The following is an 18,896-nucleotide window of genomic DNA, read 5'->3' as shown; positions in this document are numbered from 1 at the left end:
CTGATAAAGATGGCAAGCTGAGCAGCTCTCTCCTCCTCAGCCAGATGAAATAACAGATTAAATGTACCCCAAATCCTAAAACTATTTAGATTTAACACTGACCCTGAGAAGGATATATCACAATGAGTGAAAGAACGGACTCTGAAGATTCATTTTAACATCATAAACTGACTCAATAGATGGGTTCTGATGACGTTGAAGACGGACCCACGATGGTGCCAAAAAACACAGACTACGTACGGAAGACACTGAGCTGGCAAAGGGAATCTTGGATAAATTTCAAAAGGAATTATCTGAAGAACGGAACAAAGCACTGACCCCTTTGAAGGACAGTGTTAAAGCTATAGCTGATAAAGAGCCTCATCTTCTGATGTAAGCAGGCTAAAGTAAGCAGGCCTCCTTGATGGCAGGATCCTCTTCCAAGTGAATTCACTGCCCACCATGCTTACTCCTTTTCAGGAGGATCATGAAAACCTTCTTTAGGGGAAGTTTTGTGGCCCTTGGTCTATTTCAGTTATGTTTTTGTATTCTTTTAATTGGCTGCTTCTGTGCTATTGGTTTTTGTTCTTCTGGTTCAAGAGCGCTTAATATGTGGCCCTCCCATTTTGGCTGGGGCTGCTGGGAGTTGTAGTCCACAAGATGATTACCCTTATTCTAGTTGTTTTTATATTGATTTCCTTTTTTAAAGTCATTCAGAGGCTACAGCCATTCTAGCAAGCCTTTTACCGGTAAGTAAGGTAACAAAGATGCAGCTGCTCACCTTTTTTTCTGGCCTGTGAAATCAGGTCAGCAGCACTCTTGCTCATCACTTTGGTCACATATAAGGGGCAGTTGGTCTGGCTGGCAATGGTGATTGCACGGAAGACAGCTTCAGCCTCCAGCTGAAACAGAGAAGGGGCTGTGAGCTCAGAAAACAGCAAAGGAGTTCAGTAACTTTGCATGACACAATATATTCCACTTCAAAGCATGACCTTTCCATTCCCTTAAGAAAGTTTGGAATAGCAAGAAAAGAATGATCCTCAAATCCTGAACAAAGCAGAAGCATTAAATTCTAAAATGCTTCCCTCACTAACCTTTCCAAAGTTTACCCAACACAGTATCAACTTTCTATTTTATGTGTGATGGGTGTTTCTTGCACAACTGTCCTCTCTCTCTCCAAAGACTCCTTCATTCACAGTAGTTCATGCATTTTGCAATAGAAAACATTGCAAATCATGCACAGTAGCAGTTTTGGGCCTTGAAAGATGAAAGCTAACAGAACCTGCTATGTGAGACTATTATGTCTAAGCTCAGCTTGTGCATTAACCCTGTATCCCCCTATTGAACCCATTTAGTAAATGAAACCGGTGTTTGCTAAATAGAGAGATGGGCTCCATACAGCAGTCAGCTACTTAACAGGGGGAAAGGAGGAGGAATAATTTATCTTGTGTTTTTATATTTTTATCCAGAAGCCACCCTGGGTACCAGTCTGGAGGAAAGGAGGGATAGAAATGAATATAATAATTCACAGAGAGACTGTTTAGGCTATGAATGGTCCCAAAGCAGCAGCAAAATGGAAAAAATGGAGTTCACTAATTTGTTAGTGGTGATAAAATTGTGTATCATTTTTATTAACAGTTAACATTGAGAATATATTAGCAGCTGTTCTAAAAGCAACAGCATGCATCTCTTGCAGAGCCAATCAAACCACCTGAGCCATATTACTGTGAGCTACAAACCCAAAATTTGCCAGTTTCATTGTTATTATATGTACAACCCACAATTACAACAATTTCTCTCTTCTCCTCATCTCCCTATCTCTCAGTCCTCAAGTTTAACCCTCACTAATTAAAACTGATCTTGAACTAAAGCTTTAGCTTATTTACTGAATAAGGCATGCAGCCTGAGTCTATTTTGTTACTTAACAATGACTGTACTGGAAAAGAGGATGGTTTTCTGCTGGTTATTTGTTTAGGATGCAGTTCCAACCCAATTATGATGACTGTTTTGCCTTCCTATTGGCCCCTGCTGCCTCCCATGACATCAGAAGCCTGTAATTTTCATATCTTGCTTGCTGTTATAACTTTCAACACTTCAGCAAGTAAGATATCTTTGGAGCATTACATCATTCACTGTTCAGCCTGACATAATCTAAAATACCTTCTGACTGCCAACAGCTTAAATACTGATATTTTAAAAAGGAAAGGAAAAAATAAAAGAGTGTCCTGAAACAAACCATATACTGTAAGAAGAGGCTGTGGTAAGTAGAGGTTCAACTTTAGGCAAGCTTGTAAAGGAACCAAGGAATCAAAGTTTGAAAAGTTGTTCACTCAACCATCTGCCTATGCTGAAACAATTTCTTCTCTAACAAAGTGTCAAGAATATGTGAATACAATTCTTAGGGCTGTCTTACTTAAGAATATACAATTGGCTGTCTTGCCAATTGCTGAGGAAATGATTTAAATTCCATCTGTCAGCATTGTAAAGGGACTTGCCAAGAGTTACATACTTACGTGCACCGCCCCCCCCCCCCTTAGAATCTGAATATCTAATGTTATTTGAGACCTAACTGCTATACAGCTGGGATGCTGGAAATCCAGCACAAGGATGTTTATGAGAAGCACCAGTAAATGCAAAACATAAATAACCTCCAAGCAAAGATAAGTTTGAAATATTTCCAAACCACAATTCCCTGTTCCACAGGTGAAGGCAGCTATGAGCAACCTTCAAAAATCACTTGCTGCCCACAGGGATAAAAACTGAACTATTTGCAAAATATTGTTGCAATATATGTTCTGAATATATTATTTCACTGTTATGAGCCAGCCTGAGAATATTTAAGCATTTTGTTATATAGCAGGTGATTCTTTATGATCTAATTCTGCTGAAAATGAAAAAAAAACAAACTTCATAGCAAATGATTTAAGACATGCCTTTTATTACACACTTGACCAGCTAGCTGGAGGAAGACGGAAGAGTGCTGCAGCTGCTGTGTATGTGCACTGTTGCTTTCCTGGAGAGAGAGCACAACACCAAGGAAGGAGACTGGTGTTGTGCTCAACAAGGTATTTGCTTACAAATTTGAAAAAAAAATTAACATCCAAATACAAAAACAATGTGGAACTTTGTACAGTAGTATGGCGCAGTCTTGTATGCTTAAAGGAAGCATGCTTTAGATATGTAGCTTCTCAGCTTTAAGTCTAGAGGAAATAGGCAATTAAGATCTTCATCAGGGTGATGGGGAATTGCAGCCCCAGGACAGCCAACTTGCTCCCCACCAATCTACAACACACGGAATCTCAATTATACCCCAGACATGTTCAGATTTCCCTGAATTATGGAGTAGCTTTATCCTAGAAATTTAAAGGAATCCCAAATAATATATTTTTGAATGGCTGTTTTGTGCAACATTCCAGATAACCAAAGTGGTGTGTTTTCCACATGGCTGCAACTATTCGGTAATGACTGAGGCTTGCGGTCCAAAAACCATACCACATGTGCCATCAGGATGTGTGCTAAGGAAACCATATGCGTGGTTAACACATCATCCTCCCCACAAGACAGTTCTGAGTCAGGAGTAAAGAGACTGTCCATGAAGTCCAGCAACCTTAGAACAGCAGCAGCACTATAGAGAGAGACTCGGGACAGCTGCCTGGGCAAACAACTTACATAAGTTTCAGAATTCCTGTCCTTTTTCTCAAAAATCCTCAAAACCAACCACAAAAATATAGTAAGCAGAGAAAATGTGTTACACCCTACCAAGATGAATGGAAGATACCTTATTCCAAAGCCAGCTGTAGAAACATGTGCATTTAACGTACACTGACCTTCCTATTTTAGGACAATTATAGTAATGAAAGTATTATGTGCAAATGTAATGCTCCTACCATTCCTGCTCCCTATGGGTATAAAGTTATACCTATTTAAACATAGTAATTTCCTTTGCTCTTAGTGCTGCAGAATTACCATGGCCAGCCCTAACTATAGCGCTAGGAATGTATGAAGGGTGTTTACTCTGTCAAAAAAACAACCCTCATTACCACAAGTGATAGTATAAAATTCAGCCTTAAACTAAAATGTGGATTAATAGGCCAAATAATAAAGAACCTGGATGCTAATATTAGCTGTAAGCAGAAATGAGATACTGGCAAATTTCTAGACAATTATTTTACCATGCAGATGCACTGCTAGAGAGTGCTTTTAATTACCCTAATTTCCACTGTCTTGTTTCTCAAGACTATAAAAAGCAAAGCTGCAGGAATGTGCTATGGAATGCCCAGTTCGCCCAGGCAGGACTTGTGGGTTGCTTTTGGAACTGCAGTGGTTCATGTTAGCACTGGGAACTTAAACCATCTACTGCAAAATTGAGTGTGCAGCAGCAACAATCTGTCCGAAGGGTGTTTGTTGATTCATCAGTGACATCTTACCTCTTCTGGCCTACTAAGTACATGGCCCTCTGGGCCAGTTATTCCCATCTCCAGCATCCTAGCTTGCTCCTAAAGAATATAAACAGAATGAAGTTAAGAAACAGATTTAAGAATTGTTATTAAGGAGTAAATCTGAATACATTACAATCATCTGTTGCATAGAGCAAAGTCTAAAGGTGTGGTTACCAGAGCTAGGATTACTGTGGTTAACCAATCCTAATACAGGAATGACTGTAGTTAAATGTTATATAGCCTTGGCTGTCAGCTTATTATAGTTTTTTAAAAACTTATTAAGCTTTTACATAAGCTAGCATTTACAAAACGATTTTTGGAACAAAACACTATAGTAGAACTATAGTGCTGAAATAAAGATTTAAAGCCAGTGATAAATATCTGCAAAACCCAGGTACATCTGGATAATATGCTTGCACACAACTACTGTAAGTCTCAGAATTTTGGTACATTACCAGTTCTGCTGATTAATCAGAAGACATAAGACAAACTATACAGTATTCAGACAACATAATCCTACTTAATTGGTTAGAATTTCCAGTTGAAGGACAGAAACTTAAGTCAGGCATTTACAATCTCTACCTGATTGGGATCTAAGGACCCACCTGGCTCTCTCAGAATACATTTGTACAATGTGTCATGTTTTACACTAGTATACATACATTATTTCTGCTTACAATATGTGCTTTGGTCAAAGAGAAGATACAACAACATCACCTGTGCAACGATATCTCCATTTTCAGCATGAACCTGAGCTACTGCGCCAAGATCTCCCAAAAAACTAAATATCTCATACAACTGAAAAAGAGAAATTAACAAGAAAGCCAACATTAGAAAACATGTGGTTCAACATTTTCATGTTTCTGATTAGCAGAGATTTTATTTCTTTATTTATTGTTATTAGCACTGGACTTCGAAAGGGCTACCAATGAGCTCAGGAGAAGGAACTAGATGTCCACACTAAAGGACTACTGGCTGAAGCCTATAAATCCTGGCTGCACTTACATGTGTTGTTGCCTCTTAATTAGATGTCTTGTGAGACACTGTGTAGCCCTCATAAAAAAAATGGGGAGGAGCGGTATTTGTATTAGATTGTAGTTGTCACAAATCAATGATGGACATTTTTACTGGTAAGCTAATTTCTGTCCTAGCATTTAGTCCTACATGAGGCCACCAAGAAGGCTCAAAATCACAAATTAAAACACAGCATTAACCCTTTTAAAAGGCTGATAAGCAATGCATACAGCACAGTTGAACAGCTTAGTTCTTACCTCTGTATTTGACATCTGGTACAAATCCTTATAGGCCATGTAAACCATGAAAGAGTTAACACCTAAAGCAAAAGATCATATAAGAAGAAAAGTTGGCAAATAAGATTTTATTCTCTACTTCACGTCATTCTAAATCGGTACTCCACTAGTCATGTGAGGAATTACTCACACATAATGGAATGGGAATCTTTGGCAAGAGCCAGCGGCAAAAGGAAATTTTCTGTTTATTGTCCTGTTAGTTGATTCTCTGAAACATTGAAGTTATCTAGCCAAAGCTCGGTTGAATCTTAAATGTAGTCAAAAGCTTAAGAAAAGGGAAAATATTTATTGGGCATGTGGCCACCTTTTGGAGTGCTGCTTATAGAAATCTAACAAACATGAGAGGACACTTTCAGGATCACACTGATTTAGTAGCCTGGAAGAAAGCATGCAAAAAGAGATTGAACCAGTTGATGTATTGGTATTGCAATACCAAATAACATCAGTACTATGATTTGTAAGCCATTTTCTACACTAAGATAATTATCACGTAGAATCAAGAGTTACTTATCATAGAACTGTGGAACAATTAATATCACTCAAAGGAGATAGTAAGAAAACTGTGGTTGGACCCAACAAATCTCAGCACAGAATCATGCACTATATATTCTAACATACAATTAGAATGTGGGAAGACAAGGGATTGGCCTCTGGCATTGACAAACCTTTTTCTTTGATAAGTGTTTGCACTTCTTGTTTGACACTGTCATTCCAGTGGGTAATGTCCACATTCAGGGAGTAGTCACAGCAAGCCTTCCCATCACCCCACTCTCGCCACTTCTCATATGCTTCTATGAGGCTGGACTCGGGCTCAGGAACAACATGATCAACTGTGAACAAAGGGAGCAAGCTGTAGTAAAGAATGAAGATCTTATGCTATTCCCTTCTGTCTGGAGATTTCCCTCTAAACAATTACCGTATTTACTCAAATCTAATTCCCCCCCCCCCTTTTTGGCCAAATTACCGGTACGTTGCGAAAATTAAGGTGGGCATTCGATGGCAAATTTACATTTGGCAGCAAATCCTTTTTTAGATTTCAATGTTCCAAAAATTGAGCTGCGCATTAGATTTGATGGTGCATTAGACTCAAGTAAATACAGTATGTCTTCTTTGCCCAAAGACTCCTGAACTCCTAATAGCCAACTTCATGGATCCTTCAAAAAATATGCTGTTTCCCAGCATTCTACAAGACACAATGTACCACAGAAATCAGCTAAACAGCTTTTCAAAGTCTCAGTCACTATGCTGTTTGGGGTAATGTTTTCACCACCAAAAGAACAGATGCAGCATTATTTCAATATTTATTTTTGTGATGGAGCACACTGTAAATGGGTATAGAGGACTGCTTAGGCAACAAAGTTAATAGCAAGGAATCCAGGTAAAGAAGAAACAGAGAAGATACTTCAGAGATAGGAATATTTTAGAACTATAAAAAGCAGTCATTGTCCAGGCATTTTCAACACAGGAGCCTCTACTATATTTGACAATTTGGGTCTAGAAAGTGAACCAAGAGAGCATGTCTCATCTTACTGCTTGTAATTTCTCAGATATGTCTAGAGTGCACTTACCAGAAGGAAGAATGAAAAAATAAAGCACTGTGCTTTGGATTAATAGTTCCTGGCATTATACCAGGTGCTTTTAGCAGGCTTTTGCTAAGAAGTGAGCGGGAAGTAGTAGCAGGTTGCCTCATCTCTTTCCTTCACTACGACTCATTAAAAAAAGAAGAAAGTTTCTTCCTAACATGCAGCTTAATTTACCTTTTTATTGCCCCTGACGTAATCCTCAATTTCTACTGCAGTTATTATGTGCAAGAGACACTGCGGCAGATACTGCAGTTCTTTCAACACAAAAAGGAAGGAGCAGGAAGTAAAACATTTTCAACCAACTGCAGTCACACTTGCAACTTGTCCTATGACTCAATAAGCCAAAAAAACCCTGCAGAACCCTGCAGCCATGAACCAGAACATTCTAAAAACAAGAAGCAAGAATTGCTCTCCCATTTCAGTTTACTTCCTAGGCATGCTGGGAGATTGATTTGTCTTCTGAGGCATGCTCTACTATTATTATTTTTAAATCACAATTTTGTGCACGTTTATTATTTGTTAAACTGCTGAAATGCCATTGAATAAAAGATTAAATCTTGATATTTGAGCAAACAAGACCTTCAACAAAAATCTCACAGTATAATGAAGCTAAGTTGGGTTATTGCATAAATCCTTACACTTCAGTAAGTTTTTCCAGAAAGCCTGATTTCTCCATGGAAGCTGTAACACAAACTTCATCTCGCTTTGGAGTCTACTGAAGTTCATTTGCCATAACTACACACTTTCTAGCTCCAAATTATTTCCATGGAGGAAAAACAAAAATAAATATGCATCACCCATTACATCTGATGACCAATGGAGCTGCAATGAGTAGAGCAGTTTTCAAGCATTTTTAAACATTTTAAACACTATAGAAATAAACAACTATGAACCAATAATGGCAATTATTGAGCTTCTGAGGCAGCCCTCAATATGTTCCACAGCAAGGATGACTGATGTGGTAGATGGTAATGGACCACAACTCTGGCTGGGACTGATGGGAGCATGTAGAAGGACACTCAATGAACTGTACTTTCCACTTGTAAAACGTTCACCCTATCTTAACTATAACCAACATTATATCTATACCTAGCACCATATTATGCACCAGAAACAAGTTTTGTAATAATAAAAAAGGAAGGTAATGTTTAGAAGACCCACAAACTGTCGAGGAAGTCACAAAGAGAGCCCCCCTCCACCCTTGTACTTACTGATCATGGTGGTCCCACCCGCCAAGGCTGCTTTTGTCCCTTGGAAAAAGTCATCCACTGCTGTCATCCCCTTGTATGGCATCTGCAAATGAGTGTTGACATCAATCCCTCCAGGTATAACCATCCTTCCATTGGCTTCTATGGTCTTCACTCCACCAGGGACTATCAAGTTGTCTCCAATTTGCCTGATTAAATAATAACAAACCAGTCTGATAAACACGTTTACAATGACAAATGTCGAGTGCAATTTATTCCACAATAAGACAGTTCTTTCATCCACCATAACTGATCAGCAAACCAGCATATTTAGTACAGATTTCTCTTATACATTTTAGTTACTTTAGGCTGTAAAGTAAAGTGTTACAATAATGGAGCAAATATATGTTTTTTATACTCCTTTTGCAAAAGAGTTAGGATTTGAGTGAATTTCATCAAACATTTCTTTATTTGACCTGCCTATTAGAAGAGTACGTATTTAAGAAGCCAAATACCTGAACTCAATACATTATTATACTAATGCCAGAAGAACCACACATTGATGGAAACCCCAAAATGGAAAACCAGGACTCTACCTAACAGCTGCAAAGAGGTAGGAAGACTATGTGACTGGCACTTGTGGGCAAGAAGAGCATGCTTAGCCCTTCCTACATTTGTCATACCACAAGTAAGGGCAGCAAGTGAATGAGTTTAGCAGTACCCCTGAAATGTCAAATTGTGCCCTCCACCTGCCACTTATGCAGCTGTTTGGCAGAGACCCAGATTTCCAGACAGGCTGCAGCAGTGAGTGTCCCACATTTCTGCTCCTACTAACTAGAAATAAGCCTGTTACTGCTGGTTTGTCTGTCTTTTTACAGTTAATTTTGATTAGCTACCTTAAGCAAAATGTTCTCCATTTGGTATGGAGTATAGTAGCCTCCTGTTTTAAAAACTGGGGGGAGCAATTCCCAAGGTTTACAAGCCAAGCTTCAGCTTGACTAAGGGTCGTTTCACCCATGAACACCCTGCTCAGAGAAGAATGTACTTCTCCCAAGGCTTCAGAGATTCAGGCACCAACAATACGGGCATCTGCTGGACTTATACAAAGCCATGAAATATTTTCTGGTAATCAAAAGACTAGTGTTTCATTATGGATTGGATTTTCACTGTATGTGAATTTCAATGTTAATTATATTTTTGGTATACGGTGTCATCGTAAGACATATGCACCAAAATGTTGGAAAGGCAAGCTAGATATATGTAATTGGACAATTTACATAATTTTCATGTGGGAAATTTCATGTACCCTATATATACCCTATCACACTTAGCAAATGTTTCTGTTTCATCACATGTATATATCACAGAACAAGCTAAAGCTTCTTATGATGGAGAAACAGACATAGTGTGCATCACATACCGTGAGGTACATGCAAGCAATTTCCTACATGGAAATTATATTCATGTAGAAAGTTATGACATTTATGAAGCAGTTCTAACATTAGTTTTAAAAATATATTTGTAAGTATCATTTGAAGAATAGAATTTATATTAACATTATATTGTTTTTCTTCACTGTATAGTTTATTGTAACTTGATATGTTTTCTGCTCTTTTAAGGCTCCATTTGGGAAGGCAGCATCTGAGTTTTTAAATGTATTATTTTGAATAAATAATAATATTTTTTATTATTATATTTTGTATCAGCAGGTAGTGTTGCTTTCTTAATTTGTACATTTGGCTTCGTGTTTGTTGAGTTACAGTTACTTTTTCCACCAAACAGTTTTCATGCACATAGTAAAGACCAGTGAGGAAGACCAATATCAAAATATCTTTGAGTCTTGGGATAGTTTGCAAGTTTTATTTGTTTTGTTTCTTGACATTCCAGCGATCTGTGATATCTTATGAGCTACATCTGTTCAGTTATTTTGCTAATATACACTGTTTGCATTTGTATGCTTTTGCTTTGGTTATAAATAGCATTGTTTGTTTTTAATTGTCATTAGATTCCATTAAATTATATTTGGTGGAATTCAACACTGTTCTATTCCATCTGTGTAAGCATTTCAGCTTGCCAGATAGAACAATCCCCCTCTCCTCTTTCTGCTATTCTGGGGGCACTCCTGACTGATTTGAGCCAATTTTGAGGGGTACACAGGGAAAGGGGGGAGTCCCATTGTGCAAGCAGGAGTCCTTGTGCATGACGTCTGCTGAAGGGGCTTCTTAGGTGAATCCTGCCCTTCTCTCTCTCTCTCTGTTTCTCTCTCTGTGTGTGTTTACATTAGTTTGCAACTATTTTTTGACCCAATCTTTTTATCAAGACTTCAGATTGTTGGGATTTATTTCCTTTTTTGTGATGGCCAACCCTTGCTTATCCCCTGGATTCAAAATTGAGAAGCATACTGCCTCTAAATATGGTGTCATTTAGGGCAGCTAGCGTGGCTATTCACAGCTGTTCACAGACCAACCTTCATAAATTAGGATAATTCATTGCATTTATATATTGTATCTTCAAGGAGCTCAGGGTGCCCACAATCATCCAACAGAATGAAAGGTGCCCAGGTTCAGCCAGTAAGCTTCACAGATGAGCAGGGATCTAAACCTCAGTTTCCCTCGTCCGAGCTTACAGCACTGCAGTGGCTGTAAGCAAGAAGCATTGAAGCAAATATTATGGCAGTGAATTCCAAAACTTAAAGGTGTGAAGAAGCATTTCCTTTTGTCAGTCCTGAACTTACTGCAACATCAGCTTTACTGGATGCAATCACTCTTCATTCACACCATTAAAATGTATAATGAGATCAGGTTGCTCCAAAATAAACATAAAAAATAACTGAAAAAAGATAAAGCTCCCACTTCTATTTACTACCAAAAAAATTAAAGCACCAACTGTACTATTTGCAACCGATTAATTCTGTAATAGGTATGAGTTACTCGTGCGTAAACTGGTGCCTTTCTCGGTTAATTTGCCTTGTTAAACCTTTCTGACTGCACAGCCCTTTCTCATCGTGGCTGCCTCAGCCACTGGCAGAATCCGTCAGTGGGCATTTCTTGAACCTCTTCCAACATAAAAGTTGTTTGACACCCAGTCTCCTCCTCCTCTCACTGCGCGGGAGTCTTCTGCGCAGCGAAGGCGTGGGTAGCGGAGGACCTGGGCTCTCCTCGCTGATGTCCAGTGAAGAGTCCTGGAGCCCTCTCTCCAATTCCCCTGTCTGCCCCCCTTTATCCCTGGTGTTGCGCTGATTGGCTTCCCCCTCTACTGAGCTGTTTCTCCCCCTGCTGCTGGGTCCTTCGCCAGGATCATCTGGGAGCCTCCCCTTCGCCTCTCGCTCCGATGTCAGTTCCCTGACAAATTCCATGAGAATTTTGTCTGGATGTTAAAAATAAATAAACTTGTATTTTGTTGTAAATAAATAGGAGGTAAAAACAAAGCTTTTAAAAATATTTTTAAAAGCCCTGTCTCCATATGCAAAAACAATTCTCAAGTCCTTAAGGTCTAAAAGTTAGAATTACTTGTTGCAAAAAATGAAAACTCCCTAATATAATGGACACAGCTGCTGAACTGTTCTTAAGTTTTGCCAGAGTTTTGCAATTCCACCACCATCAAAAAGTTCTATAAAAAAACAAAAGCCTTTCCCTGGGAGTTGACAATGAGTTCGCTATGTATTTGGACATCCACTGACATAGCCTTGTGCATTCTGTGCAGAATTTTTAACAGCACATTCATTGTGCTATAGCAGTACAAGAAATACTATCTTCTTGCTTGAATCTCATCTTCCTCTGACCTGAAGGACTTACACAGCAATCCACGTTGCAGCTGGGGTGGTAGTGAACAAATGGATTCACTGCCACATCCACAGCCCTGCTGGCCAGGGTAGAAGCCGAAGGGCTGTAATTTTCCACTTTGTTTTGCTAGCTCCAGGAAACAGGCCTGCTTTGGATCCAGCAGATCCATCACCAACCCTATCCCAGCTTGTGCACAGTGTTCTGTTTCAGGGTCTTACAACAGTAAATGCTGGTAGAAACACCTTAGGCAGTTGAATGCACTCCACTGTGCTTTCAGCAGGCACAGTGGGGGCCTCATCCTCGCCAGCAAAGATATCTCTACCACACCCAAACCCCCTCTAACCACTGGTGGACCTTGGCACCTCAAATTTCAGTGGCACCCTGTGCAATGCCAAAATCTAGCCACCCACCTCCCACTCTACCTTGGAGTAATAGTGGTGGAGCTTGCTCCTGCGCCCCAAAAGTTACGTGCCCAGTGCGACCACCCCCCTAGAGCTACCTCTCCTCTAACAGTGCCTCCTCTAGTGGTGCCAGGACTCTGGAGGACCTTGCCCCAGGGAACCTGGCTGATTCCTCTCTGGTGGCATTTAGATGCCAGGTAAAGACAATTTTATTCAAGCTTATGATTTGTCTGAATTTTGAGCTGAAGCTTTTTGTAAATTTCCTTTCTTCTTAACTGCTGTTTGCTTTTTGTTTCCAATTTTGATATTTTTTGAAAATTATATTGATTTTAAGCTGCTTTGGGCATCCTGTTATACATGATGGAAAGACAAGTGGAATACAAGTATAAATATATGCTCCAAAATGTCTTCTATTAGCCCTTCTGAATACATGCACAATTCCATGTTCTTTGGCTTACATATGAGTAAGTTTTATACCACTAATACTCACTTCTCTAAGCCAAAGTGCCAAAATTGCAGAATGTCTTTTTTTAAGGGGGGGGGCCTACAAGCCCACACAACCTTGTGTACACAAAGAACACTGGTTCAGTTTTAACTGAAGCAATTCCAACTCTTGCATTCATCAAAATCTTGATTACACCAAATAGTTATTCAAATCAAATCTGGCAGCTTGTGATACGACAGACAATGGCCGTTTTGCACGGGGGTTATGTTCCTAACCTGTGCCCATCAGCAGAGCCCTGTTACATCTCCGACCCCCCTTTTCCGGCCACTTCCAGGTTGCAATGATGCACGTGTGTGCAACTACACACATACTGAACAAGCATAAAATGCTCGTTGCCTGTATACATCTTTTGGGGATACATTTTTGGGGTATAAAAAAGAAACCTTTAAACACAAACACCCCACATCTCTGTATCAATGAACTCACAACATTTGAAAAATTATTTGTGAGTTTTAAATATTTTACAGATGGTACTCTTTCCAAATGTCTTTGTGGCAACAAACCAGCAGTTAATAAATTGCCTTTTTCCCTCAGGGTTTGAACACTTGGACAATTTCCTCCTCTTAAATATTATTTGATTCCCCTGTTGCTGCTTTTAAAAATATTTCCTGCAGAAGAATCTGGATATTTGCTTTTATACTTTAATGGCAAAGAACATTTGAGATCCTTGGCTATAAAATATCCCACAACTCAAACCCCACTGCACTGGGATTTAATCCTAATTGCATGTATTTACACACTAGAACAATTCCAGCCTTTAACCACTGGAGTCATTACTTTGACTTCATAAACATAACCAGAAGCCAGATAAAACAGAAACCATAACAACTTTTGCCTAAAACCTCTCAGAATCTTAAAGACACAGCTTCTTTTAAGAAAATCTTTACCATCTTTAACTGCAATAAATGTAACAGTCATTTTTATGATGCAGTAGGCAAGCCAGAAACCAAACATAAATTACATTTGTCATCTCTTCTCTTTAGCAAAGGGTCTCCAAATACTATGACAGTTTAAATGCACTGATATAGAAAGCCATGTGCTGTAAATGACTTAATCACAGACTATTTGACATGAATAAGAAGACAGTATACATGCAATATAAACTTGAACATAACAATTTTGGGAATCCCGTTCCTCTCTTCAAGAGATAGATATATTCTGACCACTAGGAAAACAAAGAGTGGGCTGTGGGAACTGTATACCTACTTTATAAGACCATCCTCCATGTAAATGTCAGCATAGAATGACTGATCATCATTGACTATCCTCCCTCCCTTAATGAGAAGACGGTCGCTCTGTGAAGAGAAAGCAAAGATTTGTATTTGACAGATGTTATGCATATGTTTGCATCTCCTTTTTATAACCCAGGGTGTCCATGGAAAGAGTAACACAAAGCCAATGAACTGTGCTTAGTTAAAGTAGGCCCAATCTTTAATCAATTCCATCTCTGTTTGGCATAAGTTACAAATTATCTGCCCATTTCCCTAGAGCTGGATAGCTGATGCAATCCCACTGCTGTCCATGAACAAGCGGCAGTTTCACCTGGATGCTATTGATATTGCTACTACTGAACAGTTCTGAGAGTTCTTTTTTAACAGCATTCAGTGTAGAAGCTAATTTTGAGCACCATCATATCAACATTACATTTTTGGGGGGGGGGGGCTCACAACATTAAAATAATCTGCATTGGAAGGTGCAAAAGATTTAGTTCAACACTTGGACCAAAGGAAAGACTTACCAACTTCCTATAGACCAGGCATGGCCAAACGTGGCCCTCCAGATGTTTTGGGTCTACAACTCTCATCATCCCTAGCTAACAGGACCAGTGGTCAGAGATGATGGGAATTTTAGTCCCAAAACATCTGGATGGCCAAGTTTGACCGTGCCTGCCATAAACCATAGATCTTCAACTGGTGGATGGGGATCTATTACTGGGTCACAGCCAGACCTAAGGCAAGTCAAAATATCAGCACCATTTAAGTTAAAAAAATTAGAGAGGGTACACAAATGGGCCTGAAAAGGTTGACCATCATAGAATAGCCAACATAATCCACAGTACTGGGCCACAAGCAGCAAGCTGGTACATGCCAGAACCAATTTCTCCTAAGGACTCCAGAAAGAGTTAATTGGTCCCTGGTGGTTAAACTAAGGCAGTTTCGTATCCCCACTGTTTACACCAATCTGGGGGGGGGAGGAGGGGAGCTCTTTCACTGCACCAGTTTTTTTTAAAGGTATTTATGAAAGTTATTCCTTTGGATGTTACCATATCACTGTGTCTCATGGATCAGGCCAATGGTCCATCTAGCCCAGCACCCTGTTCTCACAATGGCCAAGAAGATGCCTATGGGTAGCCTTAAAAGCAGCATTCAACTGGAAACCCAGACAATGTTTGATTTCTGCATTCCTGACTCAAAATATTTTTTGACTGAAATGTCCTTGCCTCAAATTCTAAGGCAATTTACAAAAAATAAAAAACACCACAATTTTTGTTACTTTGGCAAGTAATCTTCTTCTCTATCTTCTTCTCTATCTTCACTATCTTTTCTCTCTCTTTTTGTCATAGGAAATAACAAAATCAAATAAACCCGATCCCCAGACTAATGTGCCCATCCAGCTCTGTACAGGCCAAGGATTCAGTTACATGCCATGCATTCACTGCACATATTCCAACACCGTAATTGGGGCAGCCCCTCCTTTGAGAAGCTCCGTGCACACTCTGCAACCTTAAGACATTTTGAATGAAAGGCAATGTTTTTATGTTGTAGAAAGGTCAGTTCACTGAAAAAATGAGCTTCCTAAAAATGCTTCAAGAAAGTTGAATGATTGTTTCTGTTTTAGCTATTTGGCTATCAGCTTGAGGGAACTGTAAGGTTTGTAGCAGCGGAAATTAATATTTAGGGGGAGGGAACCCAAAGTGAATAAACCTCCCCTTCATGAACAACCCAATGAGATGGTCACTGGCTCTAGAGAAAAGTAAACACTAATGGGGGGGAGGGGAAAATAAAAGCACCAGTTGTGAAAAAACAAGTTTGAATATATATGCAAAAAAATTCAAAAATGTATAAGAGTGCCAAACCAGTGTAATAATAAAAGTATAAAACACTATTTAAAAAGAAACCCCAGCTGCAACAAAATTTGTCTCTCCCATATCAGCCTCTACAGCCACAGCAGGTACTGCAACGTTCCAGCAGTTTGACTTCATCCCCCCAAAGTGCACTCCTCTATTGTTTCCAAAATTGGGTCTCCAGCTGTTTTTATACTACAGTTCCTACCATCCCTGATCACTGGTCCTGCTAGCTAGGGATGATGGGTGTTGTAGTCCAAAACTGCTGGAAATCCAAGTCTGGGAAACCCTGTTCCATACCTACCCCATACATAGACCAATCTTACTTCCCAATGAAGCAAGACCTCATGCAAACATCGTAAAAAAAATCAGGGGAAATAATGCAAGAAATACTCCCTTGGATACACAGAGTCCTTTTCTGAAATGCATTCACCTCTTCCACACATCACACTTAGCTTAGCACAAATGAGTGGGCTTCCAGAGAGGGAGCTTGCAGATGCTTTGCTCCTCCGTGGTCCTTTCTGCTGCTGCGCCATGCTGACACACATGACTCGTGAACCAGGAATAGTTATTTCCGTTCACACAAAAAGGGCAGGCTTTGTTTTCATAGCTGTTACAATAACCTACACATAAACATTTGGTTAGTTTCTTTACTCTCTGCAACCCTGAATCCCTACTGTTATGGGTTCCATGGTTATTCGGAGTATAGTCCAAGCAAATCAGTTAAGTGAATAGACATTACAATATAGATTGCTAGTTAAGGATTGCTAGTCTTCCAAATCGATAAATGACCCTGGACGGTTAAGTCCAGTCAAAGGCGTGCAACGCTCATCTTGCTTCAGGCCAAGGGAGCCAGCGTTTGCTCACAGACAGCTTTCCAGGTAATGTGGCCAGCAATAACTAAACTGCTTCTGGTGCAACAGAACAGAAGCCAGAGTGCTTGGAAATGCTGTTTACCTTCCCGCTACAGCAGTACCTATTTATCTACTTGCAGTGGTGTGCTTTTGAACTCTAGATTGGCAGAAGCTAGGACAAAGCAACGGGAGCTCACCCCATTGCGGGGATTCATACCGCCAACCTTCTGATCGGCAAGCCCAAGAGGCTTAGTGGTTTAGACCACAGCACCACCTGTCTTCCAAATAACCCAAGGGTTGTAGATATTAGAAGGGAATTTATGGCAACAACAGTGCCCCCCTCCACCTCTTCATTCTTCATGGCATCTACTTCTATAATAAAGTTGGCCTTCCTGGACAGGTGAAAATTCAAATAAGCAACAAGTCCAGTTCATAATTCCTGAGGTGCAATGAGACAAAAAATACAATTCTCTGTTCTTAAACATCATCTTTCTCATTCGTACACAACCTGTGATTTTACTGATTTTAAGGTGTGCTGTTATGCTTTGCTCCCAAATGAAAAGTTTCTTGGAAGACCTCCTACAAACATTTTTCAAATGCCCAACACATCTGAAAGAGACAGGGGTACATATGTATCATCCATATGGTCTCCCATAAAAGGACCCCAAGTTTTATTCATATGTTGTAATACAATATGAAATACACTGTTAAAAACAACTATACAATTTTAGCTTGTTTCTTAGATTACCCTAAGACTTCTGCATTCTAATAGTACACATAACACAAATACAGTGGTAACCTTGGGTTAAGTACTTAATTCGTTCCAGAGGTCCGTACTTAACCTGAAACTGTTCTTAACCTGAAGCACCACTTTAGCTAATGGGGCCTCCTGCTGCTGCCGCGCCGCCGGAGCACGATTTCTGTTCTCATCCTGAAGCAAAGTTCTTAACCTGAAGCACTATTTCTGGGTTAGCGGAGTCTGTAACCTGAAGCATATGTAACCCGAAGCATATGTAATCCGAGGTACCACTGTATAATGAATATCTGATGATTTCCTCAGCACAAAATAACAAGCAAGCTCTTGACAAAAATCTCACCTAGGCTGATCAATTTCAGTTCTAGACACCAAGTTTCCCAAAATTGTGAAGCAAACAGAATAATTGGAGGGTGGGGTGGCAAAATAACATTGCCTATACTAAAGGGTTGGTGGGAAAGTGTTGAAGGTCAGGCCAGGAATTCATAAGCAGAATGTATCAAGTGTGTGCAAATTACATTGTAGCACAATCTGTGTTTGTTTTAATACAGTACAGTACTAGATTTGCAATGCTTTTTTAAAAAAATCTTTATCTTCTAGATTCAGACCCGTGCTCTAAAATGTGATCTCCCAATAAAATAAAAAAAGTGATGTGGAGAAAATAAGAAGTGAACAATCTGATCGTACCAGCCCCCACAGAGGGATGATTCTGACAGGGCTCAATACAGCCTTCCCCTGCCTGCATGCTTGCAGCCCAACAAAACCTTAAGAGGAACAAAAGGTCTGTGTGCACCTCCCTTATTGCCACCTTGTCCTAACTCACTGCTGAATGCAAGTTACCGGTACTTAACTTTTTTGACTGAAGTACATTTCCCCCCTTCTGAATTCTTAATGGGCAGAAGTAACTGATGCTAATGAATCTGAATAAAGGACGAGGCACAGCACAGTTAGAAGTTTATTTTGGTCTACTGTTGCTGTAGCAAAAGTATACAGGAATGTAATGGCCTTAGTGGTTGTTTCATTGATATTTTAAAGTTT

At 39.7% G+C, this 18,896-nt stretch overlaps 1 protein-coding gene across 5 annotated transcripts in view; it reads right to left on the bottom strand.

The window, feature by feature from the left end:
* The window catches only part of DPYSL3 (dihydropyrimidinase like 3), a 54,675-nt gene that overhangs the window by 7,830 nt on the left and 27,949 nt on the right, over positions 1–18,896 (bottom strand). For all 5 annotated transcript variants that reach the window (XM_082213489.1, XM_082213490.1, XM_082213491.1 and 2 more), the window contains exons 2-8: positions 14,393–14,481; positions 8,523–8,707; positions 6,394–6,558; positions 5,690–5,751; positions 5,136–5,216; positions 4,407–4,475; positions 761–881 (exon numbers count right to left, since the gene is read on the bottom strand). In XM_082213489.1, the coding sequence (XP_082069615.1) occupies positions 761–881; positions 4,407–4,475; positions 5,136–5,216; positions 5,690–5,751; positions 6,394–6,558; positions 8,523–8,707; positions 14,393–14,481 (772 nt within the window). The remainder of the gene's footprint in view (positions 1–760; positions 882–4,406; positions 4,476–5,135; positions 5,217–5,689; positions 5,752–6,393; positions 6,559–8,522; positions 8,708–14,392; positions 14,482–18,896) is intronic.

Source organism: Podarcis vaucheri (genome assembly GCF_965113315.1).
Source record: "Podarcis vaucheri genome assembly, chromosome: 2".
Classification (NCBI taxonomy): Eukaryota; Metazoa; Chordata; class Lepidosauria; order Squamata; family Lacertidae; genus Podarcis; species Podarcis vaucheri.
Note: the sequence above shows the minus strand (reverse complement) of the source record. Positions and strands in the feature narration are given on the sequence as shown.